Source organism: Bos grunniens, chromosome 14, assembly GCF_055505025.1.
Source record: "Bos grunniens cultivar Pamir isolate PY7600 chromosome 14, Bosgru_T2T1.0, whole genome shotgun sequence".
In the NCBI taxonomy this organism is placed as follows: Eukaryota; Metazoa; Chordata; class Mammalia; order Artiodactyla; family Bovidae; genus Bos; species Bos grunniens.
In genome coordinates this window covers 40,396,727-40,423,043 of record NC_141178.1, presented here as the reverse complement: position 1 = coordinate 40,423,043, position 26,317 = coordinate 40,396,727, and the positions used below count along the sequence as shown (strand labels likewise).

The 26,317-nt window shown below is 35.5% G+C and overlaps 1 protein-coding gene and 1 long non-coding RNA gene across 2 annotated transcripts in view; both read left to right on the top strand.

The window, feature by feature from the left end:
- ZC2HC1A (zinc finger C2HC-type containing 1A) overlaps positions 1-13,085 on the top strand; it is a 54,212-nt gene extending 41,127 nt beyond the window's left edge. Inside the window, exons 8-9 of the mRNA XM_086335418.1 lie at positions 6,948-7,055; positions 10,479-13,085. Of these exons, the coding sequence (XP_086191544.1) occupies positions 6,948-7,055; positions 10,479-10,644 (274 nt within the window). The 3' untranslated portion in view covers positions 10,645-13,085. The remainder of the gene's footprint in view (positions 1-6,947; positions 7,056-10,478) is intronic.
- A 2,236-nt stretch (positions 13,086-15,321) lies between these two features.
- On the top strand, positions 15,322-24,508 carry LOC147359314 (uncharacterized). The gene is made up of 3 exons (XR_015140245.1): positions 15,322-15,428; positions 23,493-23,606; positions 24,249-24,508. It is a non-coding gene; the product is annotated as an uncharacterized LOC147359314 (long non-coding RNA).
- The last annotated feature ends 1,809 nt before the right edge of the window (positions 24,509-26,317 follow it).

Sequence of the window (26,317 nt, the reverse complement as noted above, 5' to 3'; positions counted from 1 at the left end):
CAGAAAAGAAATGGTTTAATAGAAAAGGAAATGTGGATAAAGAAGCATTCTTGTTCACTAAAATAAATGTGAAAATGGTACATGAGAGCTGTTCTGAATCCAAGTCAGTTAAGGAAAATATTTAAGTATTTGAAAGATCTTTTGTTGTAAACTGATAATTTTAACTTTTTAAATTTTTTATTGATGTATAGTTGATGTACAGTATTCACAGTTTTTAAAGGTGATAATACATTTATAATTCTTAGAATATTTGCATATATTTCTTGTGTTATACAATATATACTTATGGCCTAATTATTTTATACATAGTAGTTTAAACCTCTGTAAGCCCCACCCTAAACTGCCTCTCTCTCCTTCCCTCTTTACCCTGGTAACCACTATCTTTCAGTCAGTTTCTTTTTTGTTACATTCATTAGTTTATTTGTTAGATTCCACATATGTGATGTAATAGTATTAGTATTTGTAATTTATATACAAATACTATTAGTAATAGTATTTGTCTTTCTCTAAGTGACATACTTCCCTTCATGTTTATCCATGTTGTTGCAAATGGCAAAATTTGCATTTTTATGGCTGTGTAGTATTCCACTTTCCATTTGTTTGGTTGTATGCGTGTGTGTATGTACATACCTATATATATACCTCATCTTCTTTATCCATTCATCTGTTGATGGACACTTAGGTTGCTTCCATTATCGTGGCAATTGTAAATGATGCTGCTATAAATCTTGGGATGTGTGTATCTTTTTGAGTTAATGTTTTTTCAGATGTATGACTAGGAGTGGAATTACTGGGCCATGTGGTAATTTTATTTTTAGTTTTTTGAGAAATCTCCATATAGTTTTCCACAATGATTGCACCAATTTATATTTTCACCAATAGTATAAGAGGATTCCCTTTTCTCCAAATCCTCACCAACATTTGTTATTTGGGTCTTTTTGATGATAGCTTTTTGACAGTTGTGAGTTGGTAGGTCATTGTGGTTTTAATTTGCATTTCTCTGATGATTAACTACAATGAGCATCTTTTCCTTTGCCTTTTGGCTTTGGAAAATATCATCTTTGGAAAAATGTCTAGTCAGGTCTTTTGCTCTTTTGATGTTGAGTTGTATGATCTGTTTATATATTTTGGATATTAACCCCTTATTGGTCATAACATTTGCAAATATTTTCTCCCATTCATTTGGTTGTCTTGTCCATGGTTTACTTTGATGTCCAAATGGTTTACTTTCATTTTAATTAGGTCTCAGGATAAATTTCAAATTTATGTAAAACCTTAACATTGACTATCATTTCAAGGTTTTTCAAATATGTAACCAAATTTTATATGTAAGAGCACTTATAATTAATTTATATAAAGATTATATTTATTAAAATCATATAAAATACATTTATGTGTAAACTTATATAACCTTGATTTCACTGAGAATTTAAAATTTATTTAGTTAGACCTTAAAAATAACATAGCATAACAATAGAAATCTACAGTGGAATGAAGTGATTTGAGCTTCATAACAACATTTACTAACATTTAGCCTCAGTAACATTTGAATTGTGATACACATACATGTACATAAGTAGACCTAGACCTGGGTCTCCTGCATTGCAGGCAGATCTTCTACCATCTGAGCCACCAGGGAAGACCAGCCTAAGTAGCATTTGAATTGGGTGTGTATATACACACATTCATATACATGGGTAGACAAACCGATTGAGTTGAATTTCATAACACAGGTATGTGGTAGTAAATCATCATTGAAATCTGCCTTTTACAAAATTACATTTTTAAAATCTGAAAATACTAGCAATCCTTTCATGTATAGAAGATATGTAATATTCCCAGTAGAGAATTCCCTTTACATTTTTATTAGATTCCACTCACCTCCTTTGTTTTATCATTTGTTAGATTTTAGTAGTTCTTATCATATGAGAGGAATCCATGTTTTAAATGTTTCTAAATTTTAATTCTGAATTTTAATTTCAGTAACTTTTTTTTTCTGAGGAAGAAAGTAAAATCTTTTCTTTTGCCAAATCCACAGATACCTTTTGTAAGAAAAATACTATTTGGAACAATAGTGCTTTGATTGTTATTACATAATTCAAAGAAAAATCTGATTTATTAATTAAAATTCTAAATAGGTTAATTTTCTACTGATTGCTCACAAATAAAATGCATACAATGTTAATCTTACAAATTTTAGAAGTTTTGTTGTTTTATATATAATAAATATACAATATATTTATTGGAGGCATTTAAAAAATTCTTTAAAATGTTTTACTGAGTGTGATGTAAACACCTAATGTAAAGCAGCACCGTCCGCAGAGTATTGATATCAACTTTTACAACAAAATGCCTGCTGTGTATAGGATATTGAAGGAAGAGAAACTGGATAAAATGTGTCTGTCTGTAGAGATCCTTATTATCTAGAGGGATGACCAGATTGTTTTGAGACACTAAACTGTGTAATAAGAACAAAGCATCAGGTCTGTCTTATTTACCACAGTATTCCCAGAATTTAGCACAGTGCCTGATACATAGTGGGTGCTCAGGATTTAAATGAGTAAACAAAAATCCCTTGAAAAAACTCTTTGTTATCAAGCAGTGATGTGTCATTCAGTAGTCACTGAAGGTAGTACTCCTAGTTTCCAAATTTAATTTTCCCTGCTCCCTACTTTTAATGGATATTGATTGGCGATAATATCATTTGTTTGATATAAAATAATGAAATCTCTGTAAACCTGCAGTTTTTTGTTATTCAGTAGCTGAAAATCCTTTATAATTTTGGTTGAAAATATTAGCTTTAGTTGGCATGGCCACTTCTAATTTTTTCATGTAGTTTTTAGAATTGCCATCAGTGTTTTCATAGGATCATGCTTAGTGTTTCTCTGGATAAATTTCAGAAATAGGAAAGTTCTGTGAATTCAGGGAAGGGGACAATTAGATTATTTGTGAGCTCCCTAAGAACAAGCATCCTGTCTGTATTTATGTACTAGAATAATAACGTCCAGTTCACTGCTAGCTTCTAAAATTTTAAACAGTTGTTGTCCTTAAGTTTTTTTTTTTTAATTGATTCCATTGCCCTGCTATGTGATTTTCATATTTAATAATGGATATTGTATGAACTATCTGAGGATTCTTTTTGACATTAGTCCTTACCCTGGCAGTTAGATAATTATGAAAGAGCTTGAGGGGTGGATTTCTGATGAATCAGAATAATATCTTAAAATTTTTTTTGAATATAAAGAAACAGTAACATTCTCCTTATGGGTACACCTTTATATATTTTAATAGTAATATGGACAAGTTAGGCCCTCCACTTGGAACTAGAAGACATATGCAAAGATTGTATGAGAGCAATGCAAAATCAGACAGTGCCATCAGAAGACATGAGTTATTACCCATTTACAAGCAAGTATGTATAACTCAGTTTGGTTACTGTTTTTCAGCTATTTCCTTAAAGGGTTTATATAATGAAATACTATAAATTTGTATATTCCTATACTTAAAATTTTTTATTTTAATCATTTTTAAGCCAAGAAGTGCTGAGTAATCTTCTAGGATTTATAACACTCTGATTTTTGATGAGCATTTCTATTCTATGTCTATTTTTAGAGCATTCATTGAATAAAATTTAAATTTTAAATTAAAATTGAATTTTCAGAGGGTTGAAATGAGTCACCTTAATAATTGTTATTTTTATGAAACTATTTTTAGGAGTAATATTATTTAAAAATGTATAGGGAATATTATATCATATATTATATAAATATAATATTGCTAGAATATCTTTTAGTTAAGTAGATGATAAATTATTATAAAAAAGCAGGGAACAGATCTTAGAAAACATTCAATCCAGGGATCCTCAGTCTTTGTGTTAGATAGTTACAAATTGCACATAACACAGGGAAGTAAACACATCCCTTCTGTGTACTGGCCTCTCTGACTGAGAGGAGAAGCAGGAGTGGCAGTGGCAGTCTTGGACCTCTCCACACAAGTCTTCAAAGCTTACGAAGTTTGTGCCCCCAAAGCAGGTCTTGCCCTCTCATCTTAAAATGATGAACTGAGGGTCTCATAAGTTAAATTACTTAATAGAGCTCACCTAATTAACCTTTAAACCAAAGTCTACCACAACAGTCTCTTATCCATAAATAATAATACATTTAGCTAGATATATAATAAAACAAAGATGGGAAAAGTCTTCATCATTAGCAGCCATCATGTGTTGTTTTTAAGTAGACAGTGATAAATTCTAGAAGGAAGAATTTGTGCACTGAGCTTTTTTTCTTTGCACTATTCCTGCTGTCTGTACCCTCCAAAGCAGATCTCAGAGAAACAGGGATTAGCAATGGGGTAGAGGAAGTGCAATTGCAAAGTTAGACCTTCTTTTATTATTGGATTGGACTGTAGCAGGCAGATTGTATCAATGGACACATAATAAGGTAGCACTTTCAGACTCTGTCCAGGAAGAAAAATGTGTTGACGGTGTGAGACTGGAGTAACACGTTTTAAGTACTGATCAAAATGGTTCTTGGCATTCCAGTTCTACCTTATAGATGTTACTAAAAATACACAATAGGCATTGAATAATGACAGCTGTTGTTGATAACTTATATTTTATTATTTTTTTTATTATTTTCTAATTATTTGAATAACTATTGATATGAAGTTATATATGTATATGCATGGGTATGTTTGTACTGTGTATATATCTCATATGTACATTATATGAAGGTGATAGTATTTCTAACAAGTTTTTGTTCTTGACCAAAAACCCTGTCCATCCTGTTCCTCTGTGACTCTCACTTGGAGGAATTGCCACCATTTGGCAGGGAGTTTTCAGAGACTGAATTCCTAAAAAGGCATGTGATAGTTCTACAACATCCCTAGAGGGGCCATGTGAAAGTAGAGTAGCATACACCTCGTGGGTGGACTTGCAGTGAGCGTTTGAAGGCCATTTGAAGAGGTGCAGGGTAACCCATACATGCACCAGGGTGATTCTTGTCAAAGTTTAGAAATAGTTTAAGTATTCAAAGTTGCCTCCCTTTGAATGACATCATTGCATATTGAATATAAGATTTGGAATGAGACCCACATAAATTCAAATTCAAACACTCTGGCCATGTACTGTGAGTGAAAGTTGCTCAGTCATGTCTGACTCTTTGCGACCCCACGGACTGTAGTCCTTGGAATTCTCCAGGCCAGAATACTGAAGTGGGTTGCCTTTCCCTCCTTCAGAGGATCTTTCCAATGCAGGGATCGAACCCAGGTTTCCCGCATTACAGGAGGATTCTTTACCAACTGAGCCACAAGGGAAGCCCCAAGAATACTGGAGTGAAACCCAGAAATCAGACTGGGGTCTCCTGCTTTGCAGGCACATTCTTTACCAACTGAGCTATCAGGGAAGCCCAGCCATGTAATAGCTTTGCACTTAATCTCTGTGACTGTGAGTTTTTTCAACTTTAAATGGGAATAATATCTTCAGGGATTTTTGTGAAGATTAAAGAAAGTGAAGTATGTATAGTACCTGGTATCATATCTGGCATTTGGAAAATAATAGATGTTGTTACTCCCTGCATGTATTTTGGAGACAACTGTTTAAAATTTTGGGAGACTCTCTCCAACTTTGCTATATAAGTAGAGAAGGAAGAATTTCTGCCAGAGTTTGAGAACTTAAAATATACAAAGGCATTTTTGAAAAGAGGATTCTGCTTGATCATGTAACACAGTATTGCTTATCTCTGAAATGAAAAGATTTGACTAAATTTCTAAAGAGAGGGAGGAAACTAACACTAATGAACATCTTACACCTAGTTCTGCAATGACTTATCTGTCACCATGGGGAAATTACTTAACTACTCTTTGCCTCAGTTGCCTCCTTTGCAAGATGGAATTAGTAATCCTTACTGCTTCATATGATTATTATGAGGATTAAATAAATTTTATATGAAGGTGATTAGAAATGTAGCTACAGGAATTCCCTCGTGGTCCAGTGGTTAGGACTCTGCACTTCCACTGCAGGGGGCATGGATTCGATCCCTGGTTGGAGAACTAAGATCCCTCATGCTGTGAGGTGTGGCCAGGAAAAAAAAAATGCAGCTACATCAAATGTAGTAAGCACTGTTAATGTAAGTGTTAACTTGTAGTAGCAATACTAATAGTAGTAATACCATCATCACCCTCCGCTATGCTAAATGTAGTATCAATTACATTTTATATATCTGACTTCCTATAAGTGATGATGGTCACATGTTATACATGAGGGTACTTGGACTCAGATTGCCAGACCCAGAGTTGTTCAGTGGCAGTTGGGATTTGAATCCAGATTCATCTGAATTCCAAAGCCTATACATTTTACCATTTTTACCTCATATATAAGCGTTCTTTGATTCCGGAATTTTCAAAAAGGTATGATCAGCCACTTTACTGGTAACAGATAGCCCAGGTTGTATAGTTGGTGAAATTAAAATCTTTAGAGGCAAGAGTATATTAACCAATTCATTCCAGTTGCTTTTTCTAAGAACAGGCTTTCATAAATGGAATATTATTCTTTAAAAATGGTTAGCAAAATTTTTAACCACATCTTATACATCTAACATTATTATTTGACTCTAGGCACTCAATAAGACTTATCTCTAGTTTGAGGGGACTGTATATTTAAACTTAAAAAAATTTGAAATGTTAACTTATAAATTTCATGTCAAGAATATGTATTTTTTTTTAATGATTTTATGTACCATCAAGATAATCTTAGTCAATGCAAAATGCTTTGGCTTATACTTCATATTAAGGATTTCAGATGTGAAATAATTATTTGGATTTTAATCTTTTGAGTTTACCTTTCTATAGCTTCTAATTATTTTTCTAATCATTCTAATAAACAATTTGTGAAAGAAATGCTTACTATTCAGTAGTTTTTTTTCATCATGCCATCTCTTTCTGTCTTCTAGGACTAACATCAAACCTCGAAATTCCACGCCACCTAGTTTGGCCCGAAATCCTGCCTCAGGTGTGCTTACAAGCAAAAGAAAAACATACAGTGATAGCTACATGGCCAGGTATGTTTAGCTCTGATATTGTAATAACGAAAAATAGGTATTCATTGAATGTAAATAGTATTTTCTTATACCTTGTAGATGTAATTTTTATGGTAAATACTCAAATACAGTTTGTTCAGTACCACTGGATGCATTTGTGTTTTTTATGTCTTAATTGTAACTGCAGCATGGTTATTTTTACCTCTTCAAATTGAATAATAGACTTTTTACACTACTGCTATTATAATTTTCAGCAGCATTTTATTACATTTAAATTCCTCTGATGAGATTGTGATTATCCATGTACATCCCTTTCTAATATGTCACAGTATTTGCACAGCTTTGACATTGGCTCTGTTTTTCAACATATAATGAAATCATTCCAGTTATAAATATTTTATTTTTCATATGTATCCCAACTTATTCCATAAAGTTTTAAGGAAAGGTACAGAATGTATAGTGAAATACAACATTGTTTTTTAAATTAAAAATAGGAAAAAGAAAGATGAGAATTAAAAGATAAAGTGGAAAAAGAGTGGGGTTAGTTTACAAAGTTTGTGTCATGAGACCTGTAGATAGGCCAGCCCTGGGCCACAAAGTGGCGTATACACTTTGTTGTAGTAGCCAAAGTATAGGAGAATAGAAGAGTAGTTACATGATTCTCGTTGTCTGAAACAGAAAAATAAATCACTTTTTCTGAGAAAGTAAAACAAGTCCTGAGACCTTAGAAGTTCTGCTCTGATTTCTCATATAGAAGCACTGTGTAATTTAGTGGTTAACTTATTAATTAACATCCTACTGAATGTGATTGGTTGTGTTATATGAAACTATATATATTGTCTGCTTTTTATAAGTATATAATATGTACAGACATTCATTATTCATATTTAATCCAGGAATAGATTTTTAAGTATCTAAAATGCTAGCTCTCCCTCCTGGTTTTGCCCATTAGAAGAAGCATCTATGGAGCTTTCCAAAACCAAACAGGTGGAGGTCTCTCCCAGATGGAGAGTGGGGTCTGGGTGTCTGCCATTTAGAAAGTTTTAAGAGTGATTCTTGTGCTTAAGACGAGAACCATAGAGGAACTGATAAATTGCTGTCTTTTCAGCTAGGTTCTTTAATAAGTATTGTTTGTCTCACCTGAGGCTTTGATACGTATTTTTGATTCATATAAGGAAGTGAACCTCTGTTTCTTAGAGTCCTGGATTATGGCTATACTGTGTTCTATATGTGTGGAACCATGTGCTTTGAATCAGTGCTGAGTATAAGATTAACATTCTGTTATAAAATGGAAAACTTAATACATATGCTTGAATAAATGAATAATTTTATCTTTCCAAAGAATAGACAAAGTGTTAACAGGCAGGAGCAAAAATCACATTAAAAAATGTTTAGGATATTCTTTTTTTTTTTTTTTTTTAGAGCTTTATATCTGATAGGAAGCCCTAAGCCTTACTCACCTGAATACTCAACCTCCATCCTAGACAAAAATACTTATAACCAAAACAGATGGAGAATTCTCAGAGATTTATTTTTCTGAAAGTCTGATAGACTACATTTCCTGGACAACCCTTCCAAATAGAACACCTGGAAATACTGGATAAAAGAGAAAATATATATGTATTTCTGAATATGTAGCTTAGTTCTCAACAAACAAAGGAAATTTCTAAAGAAAAAAATACGAAGAAGGTTAGAGATCAATTTGGTAAATTAACTGTGACACTGCAGCTACTTTTGAGGTTTTCAGTGGTCTTCACTATATAGAGAGTTGGGTTTTAAGGTAATTTGGGGAGAGAGGAATTGACTTCTGGTACTTATACAAAATAGTGTTAAAAACAACTTTTCCTCACCCTTGCCACCATGCCTCTTGCTCTAAGCCAGGATTCTTGAGAGGTTCAGCAAAGATTCTTCTTAGACTCAGCCAGAGGCACTTATATGACTGTATATTATATTTGTCACTGGGATTGTTTTCAGAAATATGAGAGGATAGCAGGGCAGCGTCAGGTGTTTTCTCTTTCATGGGAGGTTTTGCAGCATTCCTGAAGCTTGTCTTCCTCAGCTATCCAACTGACAGCTCAGGTGTAAGAGAATAAGATCTCATAGGTGGGTATAGGGTCAGTTTAAGTAGAAGTCCTTTTTCCCAAAGGGAATCGGCATCTCATAATAGCAGTATCATAGACATAGCTTCCAGGTATGTCCAGTTTCAGTGAACTGCTTGCAAACACTGTTGCTTAGAAACACCGCTGGCATTTCGCCTCTGTTGGGTTTTTATTAAACAGAGCTGAGAAGTTATCCCAAGGTCAGCTATGTCCACAGAAGAGGAGAAAGGTTGTGTTAACCCTTCTCTCACAGTATTCAGAGGGTTATCTCTTGAGTGAAAGCTGGACTAGGGGAAAAAAAAACCAATCAGGAATAAGAGAGTCCAAGGATACTTGTCTGTCTTAGCCATGGCTCAGAGAGATGTGAATTCCCACTGATAATTCATAACTATAGGTGGGCCTTCATATGAGTTTAAGGTTTGAAAGTAAAACATCTGCATATTCTAATAAATTCTTAACTTGGATACTCTTGGTTTAAGGGCTTCCTTGGAGCTTAGAAAAGCAAAAGCAGAAAGAACCATCTTATGAAATGCTGTAAACCCAGGCCTCCTGATTCTCACAGGTGAACACACATGAGCTTGCAATTCTGAACTACAAAACAAACAAATTTCAAGCCATACAGAGAAACAGGGACTCAGTCATGAGTGACAGCAGAAAACAAACACATGTGCCCAAGACTTAAGATACTGAAATTCTTCAGACATTACTTATAAAATAAGTCAGGTTGAAGTATATAAAGGAATAAGACAGGGAATTGAAGCCATTAACAGTGACAGTATATTATCACAGAAAGATTAGAGATCTTTACAGAAGAACCAAACAACTCAATGCAAGAGGGAAAAGTTCAATTCAATCGCTCAGTCGTGTCCGACTCTTTCTGACCCCATTCACTGCAACTCACCAGACTTCCCTGTCATTTAGTTTCTCCTGGAGTTTGCTCAAACTCATGTCCATTGAGTTGATGATGCCATCCAAACATCTCATCCTCTTTTGCCCCTTTCGCCTTCTGCCCTCAGTCTTTCCTAGCATCAGGGTCTTTTCCAGTGAGTTAGCTCTTCTTATCAGGTGGCCAAAGTATTGAGCTTCAGCATCAATCCTTCAAATGAATATTTAGGGTTGATTTCCTTTAGGATTGACTGATTTGATCTCCCTGCTGCCCAAGGGACTCTCAATAGGCTTCTGTAGCACCACAGTTCGAAAGCATCAGTTCGTCAAGAGCATTAATGATGAGATTAAGAAGCTTTTAGTTATACTTAATAGTATTATTTTCTGTTTCCCAAGGCTTACAGATTGAAAATTACTGTCATGAACTTTGTGTTTCTACTTTCTCTCTGTACCTCTCCAGGCCAGATGGAGACTACATCTCTTCATTTAATGGTGGAAACACTAAAGGCATTGAGGGAAATTCAGCGGGACACTTACCAAAATTCTGCCATGAATGTGGGACTAAATACCCTGTAGAATGGGCAAAGTTCTGCTGTGAATGTGGTGTTCGGAGAATGGTTCTGTGAACAGAATCCAAAAAAAAGAAAAAGCTAAGTCCTGAATTTTATGATTATTGCTGCTTGGACATCTAGAGCACTTCCTCTAGTGATTTCGTGCTAAAATTACTCAAAATACTTTTTTTCAAGTTTTTGGAGCATAATTCTTTGGCTGTGTAATGTGTGTGTATATATGTGAGTGTACATATACTGTATATAATAAATACCTGATAACCTAAGCTGTGCCATTCAAGGACATACCTACTTATCAGTCAGAAAATAACTTTAGGTGGAATCATTTAACTTAGGTATTCCTTTTCTGTTGTTAAAGTCCATTACTATACTTCCACAAACAGTCCAGCGTTAATGCTTAGCGCTCTAAGCTTTCAGATGATCATTACTTTGAGCAGGACATCAGAATAAACATTTTTATTATTGACCTATTTTCAGATAGTATCATTGTAGGATGGAATGCTTGAACTTTTGAAACTGAGAGAATATTTTAGTTACAATTAGTTGTGTCGTTTTCCTGTAGACCTCTTTAATAATTAATTTTATAAATATTTTTTAAAAAGAGAGGGAAAAACCCCTATTGTGTATGTTGCTCTTTACTCAGTGTATTATTGATTCCATAAAGGTTTTTACTCAATTCTTTAAAACATAATTATGCAGTGCCCTTTTCAGAGACACAAATCTGAAAATACAGCTGTTTCTTTTTCTAGTTATAACTGAATGATTTTTTTTTTTTGCTCAGTGTGTATTAGTTTACCACACATTCTTTCTACTTCTTATTGTCTTCAGATTTCACTTTTGTCCTTTTTTCCCCATTATCTCATGTCTGAAGAGTAGTTTGCTACTTCATTTTTGCAAAGTTGGCAAGTTAATTATTTAATAGAAGGTGCACAAAGTTCCTTGCAAAATCTTGCATTTATATCTATGTATTTGAATTTAGAAGAAATTAATGGATTTTAAAACAGATCATCTCACCTAATAAACAATTAACTTCGATAATTAATCCTTAGTGCAGGGCATGCAGGTAAAAAGAATTGAATTTTAGTCACTCGAAGTATAGTTATATGTATTTATGGGTAGGTTAAGAGAATGTTAATATTTAATTTTTCCTACTCATGTTTTTCTTCTAGTGTTTCGTGCTGAAGCACCATTTACTTCACAATAAAAAGCCTCTGAAAATGCATTGCTGTAATGGATAGCTGCTTTATTATGTAATTAAACATTCACAAAAATGTAATTATACTTTCACCTTTACTTTGACTAAAATACAGCTTTTAATCATTGTCACTTTCAGTGTAACATTGTATTTACTAGTAAATACCTTTGGTTGCTTGTGCAGCCAAATTCAGTAATTCAGTAGTTATTTCTGTTGAATCAAACCTAACAAACTTTGATCTTATTATAAAGGTACAGCAAATCATTTGTAGGCAATTTCTAACTTCTTGTTTATGATTCTGATCAATTGTGAGGATCAGGGTAGAAATTTGTGGCTTATAGCTTTCTCTGAAATTCATTTATACTTAACTTTATAATTTTATTCATTAGTTTTTTTGTTTTGTTTGTGTTTTTCATTTGGTCAGAGGATAACTTAGTGGTAATGGAAATTTATGATTTACATTATAGTTCCTTTCCTGACTTTCAGTAATTTTTTTTTCTGGTTGCCTTTATTTAGTCATATTGGCCAGAAGGAAGGGTCAGAGTTCAATAAAACTATATTACATCTTATTCCATCAACTAGAATAGCTTTAATAAATTTAGGAGAATAATGTACATATCAGAGTTCCATTTCAATTGTTTATGTTCTTCTGTTCTAATTATTAGAAACCATATAAAGAAAGAACTTTTAACTCTTGCTTTATCTAGAATTGAGCACTATTTTCTTCCAAGTATATTTTTAAAGATCACATAATTTTTGTCCGCCCAAGGAAGGAATAGCTAAGTGATCTTAAACAAAGTGGCACATGTTTGTTTCTCACTGAATTTTACTGTAGCAAGTAAATGTTATAATGTACTATATGGAAATGAGTTGGTAAGAAATCATCTAATTCCAAAACGCAGAGATTGTTACAAACAGTAAGTAGGTGAAATATATTAATGAATTATGAAACATATCGATGCAGTGTATTTAAATGCATTTTTATATTACTTGCATATATTATTTTCATGTTGATTTGTTGTGCAATAGTTCAGTTTTTAAGAAATTTTCCTAGATCTATGCATCATTTATTTTATTTTTATTTATTTTCACAAGTATTTTCCAGTGTGGTAGAATGAAAAGATGATTTAAACTTAAATTAAAACTGTAAAAATTGCTTATATAATATTCTGAAAGTTATTAGCTTGGAAAAGTAAGAGTAGTATGGCTGCTGTTGTCTCTTGTTCACTCTGTTTTTTTAAATTACAAATGATGTCTTCATTTTTGAACCTATTCAATAAAGACATGAAGCAAAAAAATGCCACTTGGTTTTCAATGATGTCGTATCTTTTTTTCAGACACAGGTAGAAAGATAGCAATCTACTGAAATAATATATTCAAAGTAAAATACAGACTTTTTTAATGAGAAAGAGTTTTCACTGGCACTTTTTTTATGTGCTGTCAGCTTTTAAAAGGAGTTACTACTGTTTTATTTTGAAGTGTTTTATAACTTCAAAGCATTATAAATCTGTTTCTTCACAAGATTTTTAAGGCATAGAAATTCTCTTTTTAGGCAATAAAATTTGGCAGTTGAAAACATTAGAGAAATGAGGTTAATAAGGAAACATTATGAACATTTCTAATTAGGTAATATACAGTTCAGTGGCAAAAAGTATTTGTGATGAATACTTAATTAGATCATCATATTAAAAGCTTTAAACTATAGCTGTCTGTAGTGAAAATATTAGACATGTTTAATTTGTACTCAATTTTCCTTAGGCTCAAGGTGGATACTTTCTACCATGAGTAGAAGCTCAGGGAATGGAAAATAATAGAATACGTACATAGCTACAGAAAGTCAGCAGGGCTCTTACGTCTTTATTAGCATTGCACATCTATGTATTTTTGTTAAGTGTATTTTTAGTTTTAAAATGGTTAAGTGTATTTTTAGTACTAAAAGTAGATTGATTTGTCCAACGATTGTTCTGTTGAATATAGTAGTGGAGAACCATTGAAACAAAGTTTACAAGAGCCATATTCATTTTTATTTTCATTTAGAGAAATTTTAGTTAAATGTCACAATAGTCATTTATTTCTATACAACTTTTCTTTTACGTGTGAATTACGTTTTTGCCACTAGAGGGTGCTTTTAGATAATTTAAGATTGCTATCCTCTAGTAATGGCCTCTCGGGAATAAGATGCTGAGAAAGATTGAAGGCAGGAGGAGAAGGGGATGACAGAGAATGCAATGGTTGGATGGCATCACCAACTCAGTGGACATGAGTTTGAGCAAGCTCCGGGATTTGGTGAAGGACAGGGAAGCCTGGTGTGCTGCTGTCCGTGGCGTCACAGAGAATTGGATAGACTAAGCGACTGAACGACAAGAACAACTGTAATAAGTAGGTTTTTTTTGATGACATGAAATGACAGATTTATAAGATGTAGTTTTTTGTTATATATTTTGCTCTGATTTTAATAGCCCACGTGTTTTTTGTTTGTTTTTAAGAAACATAGTGTAGCTCCTTTGGGGCACCAGCTGGGCAATATTTGATAAAATCTTTCATATTAACATCTCACATAATTTTGTTAGCAAAATTATGCTTCTCAAACGTATTACTCATGCACATTACCACATAATTCTTATACTATTTCTTTAATATTTCATCCTAGGACAGGGAAGCTTAAAGTTATAATCCTTAAGGTGGGTTTTTTCCTTCAATCAGCTAACCTTATCTAATGAATGCAAATGAGATCAATTTATATAGGAGCTAAATAAGTGCTTAGACCAAATCATATTAGATGCACAAAGCTAAAACTTTATAAACATTTTAAAGAATGATTTTTGTATTCTTCATTCTATGAAATGCTGGGAATCAAGAGTTATACATAAGGTGTGATTTAGTCCCTGTCCTATAGTTGATAATTTATTTGGAGAAGTCATTATATAAACAGATACTTACAGTTTAGGACAAAACAAAGGATTTTTAATTGAAGTATAGTTGACTTACAATGTTGTGAAAGAATTTAACAGAACTTAATTATAAAAATACCAACAAAATTATTTGTAAGTGTTGAAGTTTCTTATCACAAGTCATTCAGTTCACCATTTCCTATTTTTTTTCTCCTTACCTTGTCCCAGTGCTTAGGAGAAAACTTGCTGGGATATAAAGAGCTGCACTACCTTTTAGTGGGGAGAAGTGGTAGAGAGGGTATGTGAATGATGAGTGTGCATTCTAAGTCTTCAAACTCATGTCCATTGAGTCAGTGATGCCATCCAGCCATCTCATCCCCTTCTCCTGCTCTCAATCTTTCCCAGCATCAGGATCTTTTCTAATGAGTCAGCTCGTCGCATCAGGGGGCCAGAGTATTGGAGCTTCCGCATCAGTCCTAATGAATATGTGTATGGTGGGGTCTGTAAAATGGGAGCTGTCAGAGCTGTGAAAAGTGAACTACTTGGATTGTCCTGAGGACTGAGGACAAATCATCACTGAGTAAAAGTCACTGATAATTGCAGTTGTTCAATCTTATCTCATAGAACTCTTCACTTTCACTGTCCTGTTTTGTTGTTGTTGTTGTTGTTTGTTTGTTTCACGTCTCTCTGCTCAAAGACTCCGTTTCTATGCCTGTTTTGAATTTGCAACTATGGATAGGAGGCTGCCAGTAGTGGTGAGTATATTTGACAATGAAATACTGATTTTCACTCATTGAATCACCAGTCTTAAAATCTTAAATTATAATACACTTGAAGACTGCCTGGGGCTTTAAGATGAATGACCTTATCCACTGATGGTGGAGATACAAATTTATGATACTTTTTGAAGAAGTTGACTAAATTTACTTTAAAAGCCTTTAAAATACACATGTCTCATAATCCAGTAATTTTATTCCTAAAATGTATTTCTTCTTGAAGAAATAATCTGAAGAAAAATATTTATGCAGAACACATTTAATAATACTATTATTTGTAGTGATAAAAATTAATTTAGAAAAAAATTAGTGGGAAGGCGCCAAGATGGCGGAGGAGTAGGACGGGGAAAACACTTTCTCCCCCACAAATTCATCAAAAGAGCATTTAAACGCCGAGTAAATTCCACAAAACAACTTCTGAATGCCGGCAGAGGACATCAGGCACCCAGAAAAGCAACCCAACTCCTCGAAAGGAGGTAGGAAAAAATATTAAAGACAATAAAAGAGACAAAAGAGGGAGGGACGGAGTTCCGTCCCGGGAAGGGAGTCTTAAAAAGAGAGAAGTTTCCAAACACCAGGAAACCTTCTCACTGCCGAATCCGTGCCGAGCTTTGGAAGCACAGAGGACAACATAACAGGGAGAAAAAATAAATAAACAATTAAAACTCGCAGATTGCGAGCCCTACGGTAACTCCTCCAGCGGAGAAGCAGCGCAGACGCCTGCATCCGCCATTAGCAAGCGGGGGCTGGGCAGGGAGGCGCGGCACGGGCTGCATCGCTTAGAGTAAGAATCTGGCCCGAATACCCTGAGCGCTATCTGAGCGAAATAATTTGGGCTAGCAAACCAGTCTGTGGGATATCTACCATGCGAAAAGCCAGCCCTAACCTAAGACACCGCCAGCCCGCGTACGGAACAAAGGACTAAACAGAGGTAGCCGGCTGCAAACCTTCCCCCTCCGCTGACAGGCAGCCAGAGCCGGAAGGGGGCAATCGCAGCCCCAGAGAGACATTATCTATAAAACTGGCTTCTTTGCTAACTAAAACTTATTGGGGGTCTGGACGGTCAACATCTGCCTGAGAAGGTGCGCCGGTTTTACACCCAGATAACCAAGTGGCAGGGAGGCGATAAGTCGCAGCATTGGCGCTCGCCAAACACCTCATCACCTGAGCTGCACGGACCTGGGAAGAGCACAAAACGCAGCCCCAGCTGAGTCTGCGCCTCTGAGGACTACCTGAGTGCCTGAACCTGAGCGGCTTGGACCTGGGAGGTGCATGCAACCCAGGGCCAGCCTCGGATTGTTCCTGGCGGAACAACCTAGAGCCTGAGCAGTGTGGGCAGGGAGGCTACACGCGCCGTGAGCGGGGGCAGACCCAGTGTGGCTGAGGCACTGCGAGCGCACGCCAGTGTCATTTGTTAGCAGCATCCCTCCCTCCCTCCCCATAGCGCGACTGAACAAAGAGAAGAAATACAGCTCCACCCACCAGAACACCGACACAAGCTTCCCTAACCAGGAAACCTTGACAAGCCACCTCTACATACCCACACACAGCGAGGAAACGCCACAGTAAAGAGAACTCCACAAACTGCCAGAATACAGAAAGGACTCCCAAACTCAGCAATTTAAACAAGGTGAAGAGACAGAGGAATACCCAGCAGATAAAGGAACAGGATAAATGCCCACCAAACCAAACAAAAGAGGAAGAGATAGGGAATCTACCTGATAAAGAATTCCAAATAATGATAGTGAAATTGATCCAAAATCTTGAAATTAAAATGGAATCACAGATAAATAGCCTGGAGACAAGGATTGAGAAGATGCAAGAAAGGTTTAACAAGGACCTAGAAGAAATAAAAAAGAGTCAATATATAATGAATAATGCAATAAATGAAATTAAAAACACTCTGGAGCCAACAAATAGTAGAATAACAGAGGCAGAAGATAGGATTAGTGAATTAGAAGATAGAATGGTAGAAATAAATGAATCAGAGAGGATAAAAGAAAAACGAATTAAAAGAAATGAGGACAATCTCAGAGACCTCCAGGACAATATTAAACGCTACAACATTCGAATCATAGGGGTTCCAGAAGAAGAAGACAAAAAGAAAGACCATGAGAAAATACTTGAGGAGATAATAGTTGAAAACTTCCCTAAAATGGGGAAGGAAATAATCACCCAAGTCCAAGAAACCCAGAGAGTCCCAAACAGGATAAACCCAAGGAGAAACACCCCAAGACACATATTAATCAAATTAACAAAGATCAAACACAAAGAACAAATATTAAAAGCAGCAAGGGAAAAACAACAAATAACACACAAGGGAATTCCCATAAGGATAACAGCTGATCTTTCAATAGAAACTCTTCAAGCCAGGAGGGAATGGCAAGACATACTTAAAATGATGAAAGAAAATAACCTACAGCCCAGATTATTGTACCCAGCAAGGATCTCATTCAAGTATGAAGGAGAAATCAAAAGCTTTTCAGACAAGCAAAAGCTGAGAGAATTCTGCACCACCAAACCAGCTCTCCAACAAATACTAAAGGATATTCTCTAGACAGGAAACACAAAAATGGTGTATAAACTCGAACCTAAAACAATAAAGTAAATGGCAACGGGATCATACTTATTAGTAATTACCTTAAACGTAAATGGGTTGAATGCCCCAACCAAAAGACAAAGACTGGCTGAATGGATACAAAAACAAGACCCCTACATATGTTGTCTACAAGAGACCCACCTCAAAACAGGGGACACATACAGACTGAAAGTGAAGGGCTGGAAAAAGATTTTCCATGCAAATTGGGACCAAAAGAAAGCAGGAGTCACAATACTCGTATCAGATAAATTAGACTTTAAAACAAAGGCTGTGAAAAGAGACAAAGAAGGTCACTACATAATGATCAAAGGATCAATCCAAGAAGAAGATATAATAATTATAAATATATATCCACCCAACATGGGAGCACCGCAGTATGTAAGACAAATCCTAACAAGTATGAAAGGAGAAATTAACAATAACACAATAATAGTGGGAGACTTTAATACCCCACTCACACTTATGGATAGATCAACTAAACAGAAAATTAACAAGGAAAAAAAAAAAAAAACATGTATCTATAAAGCTCACTAAAGCAAAGCACAGTAAAATGAGGTATGGCAATAAAAGGCATTAAATTTATCAAATAAAAAAATAAATAAATAAAGTGCTGAAAAATTAAAAAAATAAATAAAATGATAGTTGTAATTATTCTGTTGGTATAGAAAGTTGTTTGCAATATCCATGAAAAACAATGCCAGGTCTTATATCTCCACTGTGATTTATATACCCATGTCTAGAAGAAAACTTGAAAAAATCAAAAGTCAAAGTATTAAAATAGAATTATAAAAAAAAAAAAAAAAAAAGAAAAAAATTAGTAAGTTAAAGCATTTTTCAAATAATTTTTAATGGCATGGTGAGGTTATGTTTTGTTATTAGAACAAAAAGCTAGCCTAAAATAGTGAATGTGTGTAAAATACATTGCAGTTGTATAGAAGATGAGACAGATAAAAAGGCTTTTAAAGCATTTATATTCCTCTTTATATTATGTTTATTTCTACTCTTAAGTAGTTATGATGTTACATATTCTTTATATTTTTTGTATTACCAGTTTTTAAATGAATATATAATACTTTAATACTTTTTAATCTTTAAAAAATGAAGAGGTTTATGTTTTTCAGAATCACTCGCATTTGATAATTTATTGAAAATCACTACCTCCTCTTCATTTGTTTTCTGACATTCAGAAATGTAGTTGATAGCCCTATATTAACTACATTTGTGAATGTCAGAAAACAAATGAAGAGGAGGTAGTGATTTTCAATAAATTCAGGGATGGGGGAGCCTCGTGGGCTGCCGTCTATGGGGTCACACGGAGTCAGACACGACTGAAGTGACTTAGCAGCAGCAGCGGCAGCCCTATATTAATAGTAATTATTAATAATATATTTAAGCTAGTTTCTGTGATACTTTTGTTAAAAGTGGTTTCTGTCAACTCTATGTAATTTTAATAAGATAATTTTTCTTGAATTTTCTTGAATACTCATATTCTGATATAGCCCTCCCTTCAACTGTTTACCACCTATGACTTGAAGAATTTTGACAAGTCTGAGAAATGCAAATGAATTTTTGATTTAGAGCTAAAACAAGAATTAAACTTGGTCTAAATGTTTTAGAGTTTTTTTTTTTTTGTCTTTCTGCTTTTGATTTTTGAGGGGCAAATATATATATGTTTACTTATTATACTGTAAAACTTTAAAGATTTTTCAAAGTTATCTTATTTCTCCCTCTTGTTATTTTATTCAAGAGGAATAGTTTAAGAAACAAAAAGTTTTAATAATATATTTCCATTTTTACTAATCTTCCCAAACTTAGGAGTTCTAAAAAGGAAAAAAAAACTCATATGGACCATACAGGAAACATCAGAAAGTTTTCATTTTGAACACTAATTCTTCAAGGGTGATTTCCCTTTAAAAAAATTGGTATTCAATTAACTATTAACACTGTGAAAGTTTAAACCTAAAAGTTTGTTTTCCAGTCTCTTACTATAGACAAAAGCAAAGCACTATTTGAATGAGCAACATGTGTTCTAGATCAGCTCTGTATTCTTGGTGAGGCACTGTTTTCTCATGGTCTTTGTTTTTGATAAACAGTGTTATGGTTCTCCCTCTGGTGTTACTAGAAAGGTTGTTTGTCACTGATGCTGTTACCAGAAAGCTGTTATGTGAGGAGGGGCTTATCACTTACTGCCTTAGATACTTTAAACTTTGAACAATACTGGAAGTTAAACACTGCTTAAAACATATCTAGTAGTGAAAAATTGTCTTGATCTATTTTAAATCTGAGTTTTCTTACTATCTCAAAGGGTCATTTGTCATGTTTGTGGCTAGCATCTTTTGAAAACCCTGTTTAGTAAGTTTTCTCTACTGAATTCTACTACCTCCAAATCTTAGCCAGAATTTGGTTTTAAGCACTTTCCTCATTAGTATTGGCATTGTAAAGGGGAAGCACAAAGTCATACTAAATTTTACCATTGAAAATGATTCGAGTTCAAATAACAGATCCCAGCCTACTTAGTTTAAGCAAAAAAGAATTTATTAAAAGTTACTGGATAATTCACAGAAATTTCTGGAAGAGCCAGCTAATCAAGTTAGGCAGTTGTTCAGCCAGAAACAATGCCCAAATTATAATGAAAGACTACTTCAGTGGAGAACAGTCAACTAGAGAGCCACCACGGGGACATGTGACTTTAAAATTAAAAGTAAAACAGCTTTAAATCATTTAGCATTTGGACTTAGATCAGAAGCTCTGGGCTCTAGGGCTGCTGTCACAGATACTGTGTATATAAACATAAAAAGTAAGAAGGAATCCCAGTTACCTTTGAAAAAGCATCATTCAACACTCATTTTAATAATCCATTTGATGTCATTTGACTTCTTCACATGAATCAGTGTGTTCTGCCTGCTTTTTCCCTTGGCATAGTCACTGGTTCAGAGTTAAAGAGTAACAGGTCGTGTCTTGCAAAATGGGTGTCACTTCTTGACGCTGTCACAGTTACCTTCAAAGCCCAGTGTCTCACCACCATCCTCAAAACAGATGCATACTACAGGATCTGCTTCCTCACATTATTTGTTTGAGAATCTCAGTCTGTTCCATAGTTCCAAGGTTACATATCTACTCTGTAGCTGCAAGAAAGGGTGGAAAACTGAATTCTGGTAAAGGTAATGAATTATTAAAATATGAGTGTTGAATGATGCTTTTATTTATTTATTTATTTTTTATCCAGAAAAGTGCTTAAAACCATGTTCTACAGCAGGAAATCTTCAATACATTGAGTTAAGACATCTTTCCTCATCCCAGTTATGGTGTGAGATAATCACAAACTGAATTTTAAGAAATGGTTTTGGCTTACTTATAGGAATGGCTTAAACGTATAATCTGAATGTGTGTTCTTTGGCTCTGAATATGTGTTCTGTGGGTTTTCCCGAGGGCTTAGTGGGTAAAGAATCCACCTGCAGGGCAGGAGACACAGGCAGATGTGAGTTTGATCCCTGGGTCGGGAAGATCCCCTGGTGAAGGGCATGGCAATCCACTCCAGTAGTCTTGCCTGGAGAATCCCAGGGACATAAGAGCCTGGTGGGCTACAGTCCATAGAGTTGCAAAGAGTCAAACAAGACTGAAGCAACAGCAGGTACACACAGCCCTTAAGTTAATTAGAAATAAAAGGTAAAGTTGTTACACATTCTACCCTAAAATGTCACATAAAGTTTTTTTAAGTTCACTTAGTGTTCTTGCCTGGAGAATCCCAGGGACGGGAAGCCTGGTGGGCTGCCGTCTATGGGGTCGCACAGAGTCGGACACGACTGAAGCGACTTAGCAGCAGCAGCAACATTTCACTTTCAGGAAAGAATTACCTGATACAAGTTACAGTTGAAACAAACAGAAACTTTCCAACCCCACCTGAGTATAACACAGAAGGAGCAGTTTCCTCATTTTGCAAGACTTCCCTATAAAGTTGAAGCCTGATTTCCTTATTGACTCAACTATTTTCTCCTACTTGGGGAGGCAAAGCTTAGTCATTAAGTTTCAGTACAGTTCAGTCACTCAGTCTTATTAGACTCTTTGTGACCCCATGGACTTCAGCACGCCAGGCTTCCTTGTCCATCACCAACTCGCCGAGCTCACTCAAACTCATGTCCATCAAGTCAGTGATGCCATCCAACCATCTTATCCTCTGTCGTCCCCATCTCGCTCCACCTTCAATCTTTCCCAGCATCAGGGTCTTTTCTAGTGAGTCAGTTCTTTGCATCAGGTGGCCAAAGTATTGGAGTTTCAGCTTCAACATCAGTCCCTCCAATGAATATTCAGGACTGACTTCCTTTAGGATAAACTGGTTGAATCTCCTTGCAGTCCAAGGGACTCTCAAGATTCTTCTCCAACACTACAGTTCAAAAATATCAATTCTTTGGCTCTCAGCTTGCTTTATAGTCCAGCTGTCACATCCATACATGACTACTGAAAAAACCATAGCTTTGACTAGATGAATCTTTATCAAAGTAATGTCTCTGCTTTTTCATATGCTGTCTAGATTGATCATAGCTTTTCTTCCAAGGAACAACTGTCTTTTAATTTCATGTCTGCAGTCACCATCTGCACTGATTTTGGAGCCCCCCAAAATAAAGTCTGTCACTGTTTCCATTTTTTCCTAATCTATTTGCCATGAAGTGATGGGACTGGATGCTATGATCTTAGTTTTCTGAATGTTGAGTTTTAAGCCAACTTTTTCACTCTCCTCTTTCACTTTCATCAAGAGGCTCTTTAGTTCTTCTTCACTTTTCTGCCATAAGGGTGGTGTCATCTGCATATTTCTCCCGGCAGTCTTAATTCCAGCTTGTGCTTCATCTGGCCTGGCATTTCTCATGATGTACTCTGCATATAAGTTAAATAAGCAGGGTGACAATATGCAGCCTTGATGTACTCCTTTCCTGATTTGGAGCCAGTCTGTTGTTCCATGTCCAGTTCTAACTGTTGCTTCCTGACCTGCAAACAGATTTCTGAGGAGGCAGGTCAGGTGGTCTGGTATTCCCATCTCTTGAAGAATTTTCCACAGCTTGTTGTGATCCACACAGTCAAAGGCTTTTGTGTAGTAAATAGAGCCGAAGTAGATGGTTTTCTGGAACTCTCTTGCTTTTTTTTTTTTTTTTCTTCATCCAACGGATGTTGCCAATTTGATCTCTGGTTCCTCTGCCTTTTCTAAATCCAGCTTGAAATCTGGAAGTTCACAGTTCACGTACTGTTGAAGCCTGGCTTGGAGAATTTTGAGCATTACTTTGCTAGCATGTGAGATGAGTGCAATTGTGTGGTAGTTTGAGCATTCTTTGACATTGCCTTTTTTTGGGATTGTAATGAAAACTGACCTTTTCTAGTCCTGCAGCCACTGCTGGGTTTTCCAGATTTGCTGGCATATTGAGTGCAGCACTTTCACTGCATCCATCATCTTTTAGGATTTGAAACAGCTCAACTGGAATTCCATCATCTCCACTGGCTCTGTTCATAATGATGCTTCCTAGGGCCCAGTTGACTTCGCATTCCAGGTTGTCTGGCTCTAGGTGATCTAGGTGAGTGATCACACCATTGTGTTTATCTGGGTCATGAAGATCTTTTTTTTATAGTTCTTCTGTGTATTCTTGCCACCTCTTCTTAAAATCTTCTGCTTCTGTTAAGTCTATACCATTTCTGTCCATAATTGTGCCCATCTTTGCATGAAATGTTCCCTTGGTATCTCTGATTTTCTTGAAGAGATCTCTCGTCTTTCCCATTCTATTGTTTTCCTCTATATTTTTGCACTAATCACTGAGGAAGGCTTTCTTTTCTCTCCTTGCTATTCTTTGGAACTCTGCATTCAAATGGGTATATGTTTCCTTTTCTCCTTTGCCTTTTGCTTCTGTTCTTTTCTCAGCTATTTGTAAGGCCTCCTCTGACAACCATTTTGCCTTTTCGCATTTCTTTTTCTTGGGCATGGTCTTAATCACTGCCTCCTGTACAATGTCATGAACCTCTGTCCATAGTTTTCCAGGGACTCTATCAGATATAATCCCTTGAATCTGTTTGTTACTTCCACTGTATAATTATAAGGGATTTGATTTAAGTCATACCTGGACGGTCTAGTCATTAAGTTTCCCTTCCTAATATAGTACCTGATATTCATAAACTTACCTTTCATTCTTATTTTCTCATTCATCATCAATATAACCTTCAAGTATAACAGACGAGATCCTTCTAAGACACCAGGAAAAGAAGGATGGAGGATTAATAAAAGATGCATGTGGATTAGAACTGGAACGTCTTTAGGTCCTGAGGAAGCTGTAAGGGTTGGTACCTCTGCCAGGCTCTATGCTTCTGTTACTCATCTGTCCATTCTCTAATTGTGTATCTCCTTCACTCACTACTGTGTACCTGTTTGTTCCCCCATTCCTTCAATTTGCCAGTGCTCAACTTAATAAAACCTTAAAACATTCTATTTCAGTCTTACTTTGGGTAAATTTATTTGAGATTGTGGCTCAAACTTTTGAAACAGGGTACCTGAACTAATTCATTTTCTCAAGCTGTGTGACATTTATTACAGATCGTTAGTCTCTCAATTAATTGTACTTTGGGCAGATGCCCTAGAGGGCCCCATTGGTTGGGTTGAGAGGCATGACTTCACACGGCTAAGAACACTTAGCAGAAGTCATGGCTGGTACAGACTCCCTTACAGCAGGTGTGGATATGTCAGGGAATGGCTGACATATTTAGAAAAAGTATTTGATTATATTTGTAATAGCCTTCATTTAAAACATTTTTTTAATTGGAAGATAATTGTTTTGTGTAGGTTTCTGCTATACAACAGTGTGAATCAGCCATAAGTATACATATATCCCCTCCTCTTAAGCCTCCCTCCCAACCCACCCCCAGCACACCCTCTCTAAATCGTCACAGAGCACCAGGCTGAGCTCCCTGAGTTACACAGTAACTTCCCACTAGCTAGCTATTTTACATATGAAGGTCAAAGTGAAAGTTGCTCAGTCGTGTCCAATCTTTGTGACCCCGTGAACTATATAGTCCATGGAATTCTCCAGGCCAGAATACTGGAGTGGGTAGCCTTTCCCTTCTCCAGGGAATCTTCTCTACCTAGGAATCAATCTCAGGTCTCCTGCATGGCAGGCAGATTCTTTACCAGCTGAGCCACAAGGGAAGCCCAGCCACAAGGAAAGCCCACTTTACATATGGTGATGTATAAATTTCAGTGCTGTTTTTCAACCCATCCCACCCTCTCCTTTCCCCTCAGTGTCCTCAAGTCCTATCTCTGTATCTGCGACACTCTTCCTGCCCTGCAAATGGGTTCATCAGTACCATTTTTCTAGATCCCATATATATGCATTAATACACAATACTTGTTTTTCTCTTTTGGACTTACTTCACTCTGTGTAACAGGGTCTAGGTTTGTCCACCTCAGTTCAACTGACTCAAATTTGTTCCATTTTATGACTGAGAAATATTCCACTGTATAGCCTTCAAAGTAGCAAATTTGAAAACTGAAGTGAAATGTTTTATGTAGAAATGTGTTAATTACTATTAGTATTAATCTACTGCAAAGATTTTAAATGACAGTAGAAATATGTGTCCAAATTTTGTGATGATGGAAATGGAGCAATAGATAGTTTACAAAAGCAAATACATTATACCTGTTTTTTCATAATACCTCAAAAAGTAAAGCCTGGTGGAATTTTAGCTACTGGGACTGTGCTGAAGGTAAATGAAGAATTAAAAAAAAAGTGAGATTTTAGAAATTTTTACCTTCATGGAAAACATGATTTTTATTTACAACTGATAGAATTTCTAAGCACTTCCTAAGGAGTAAGACTATAATGCCTAAAAGCATGAAGTTTTCATGGATAGAGTACCATAAAGACCATCTGAATTAGAATAGAGGATGTGTGTTTCCACAGAAAAATTTACAGTAGATTTGATGAAATGTCCTTCTTAAACTGACTAAATGAAAGGATGGCTTAAAGAAAAGAAACACTTCTGGCTGTGGTAGAACTATGTTAATCCTGAAAGGAATATCACTTACTTCAGCAAATTCCTTTAGAGCTTGTTTTAAAAGACTCTTAACTGAGTCTCTTTGTATAAAGCAATATTCCTCCAAGTGTGCTAGGTTAGTGGTTTTTACATAAAAGTGTTCTGTAGTCAATTTTGGAAATGCTATCTTGATGTTAAACTTGTTAAAAAACTTTATGAGTTTACAGAGCTTTTAATATATGAATTGTGAGTCTCCAAGAAAAAATTA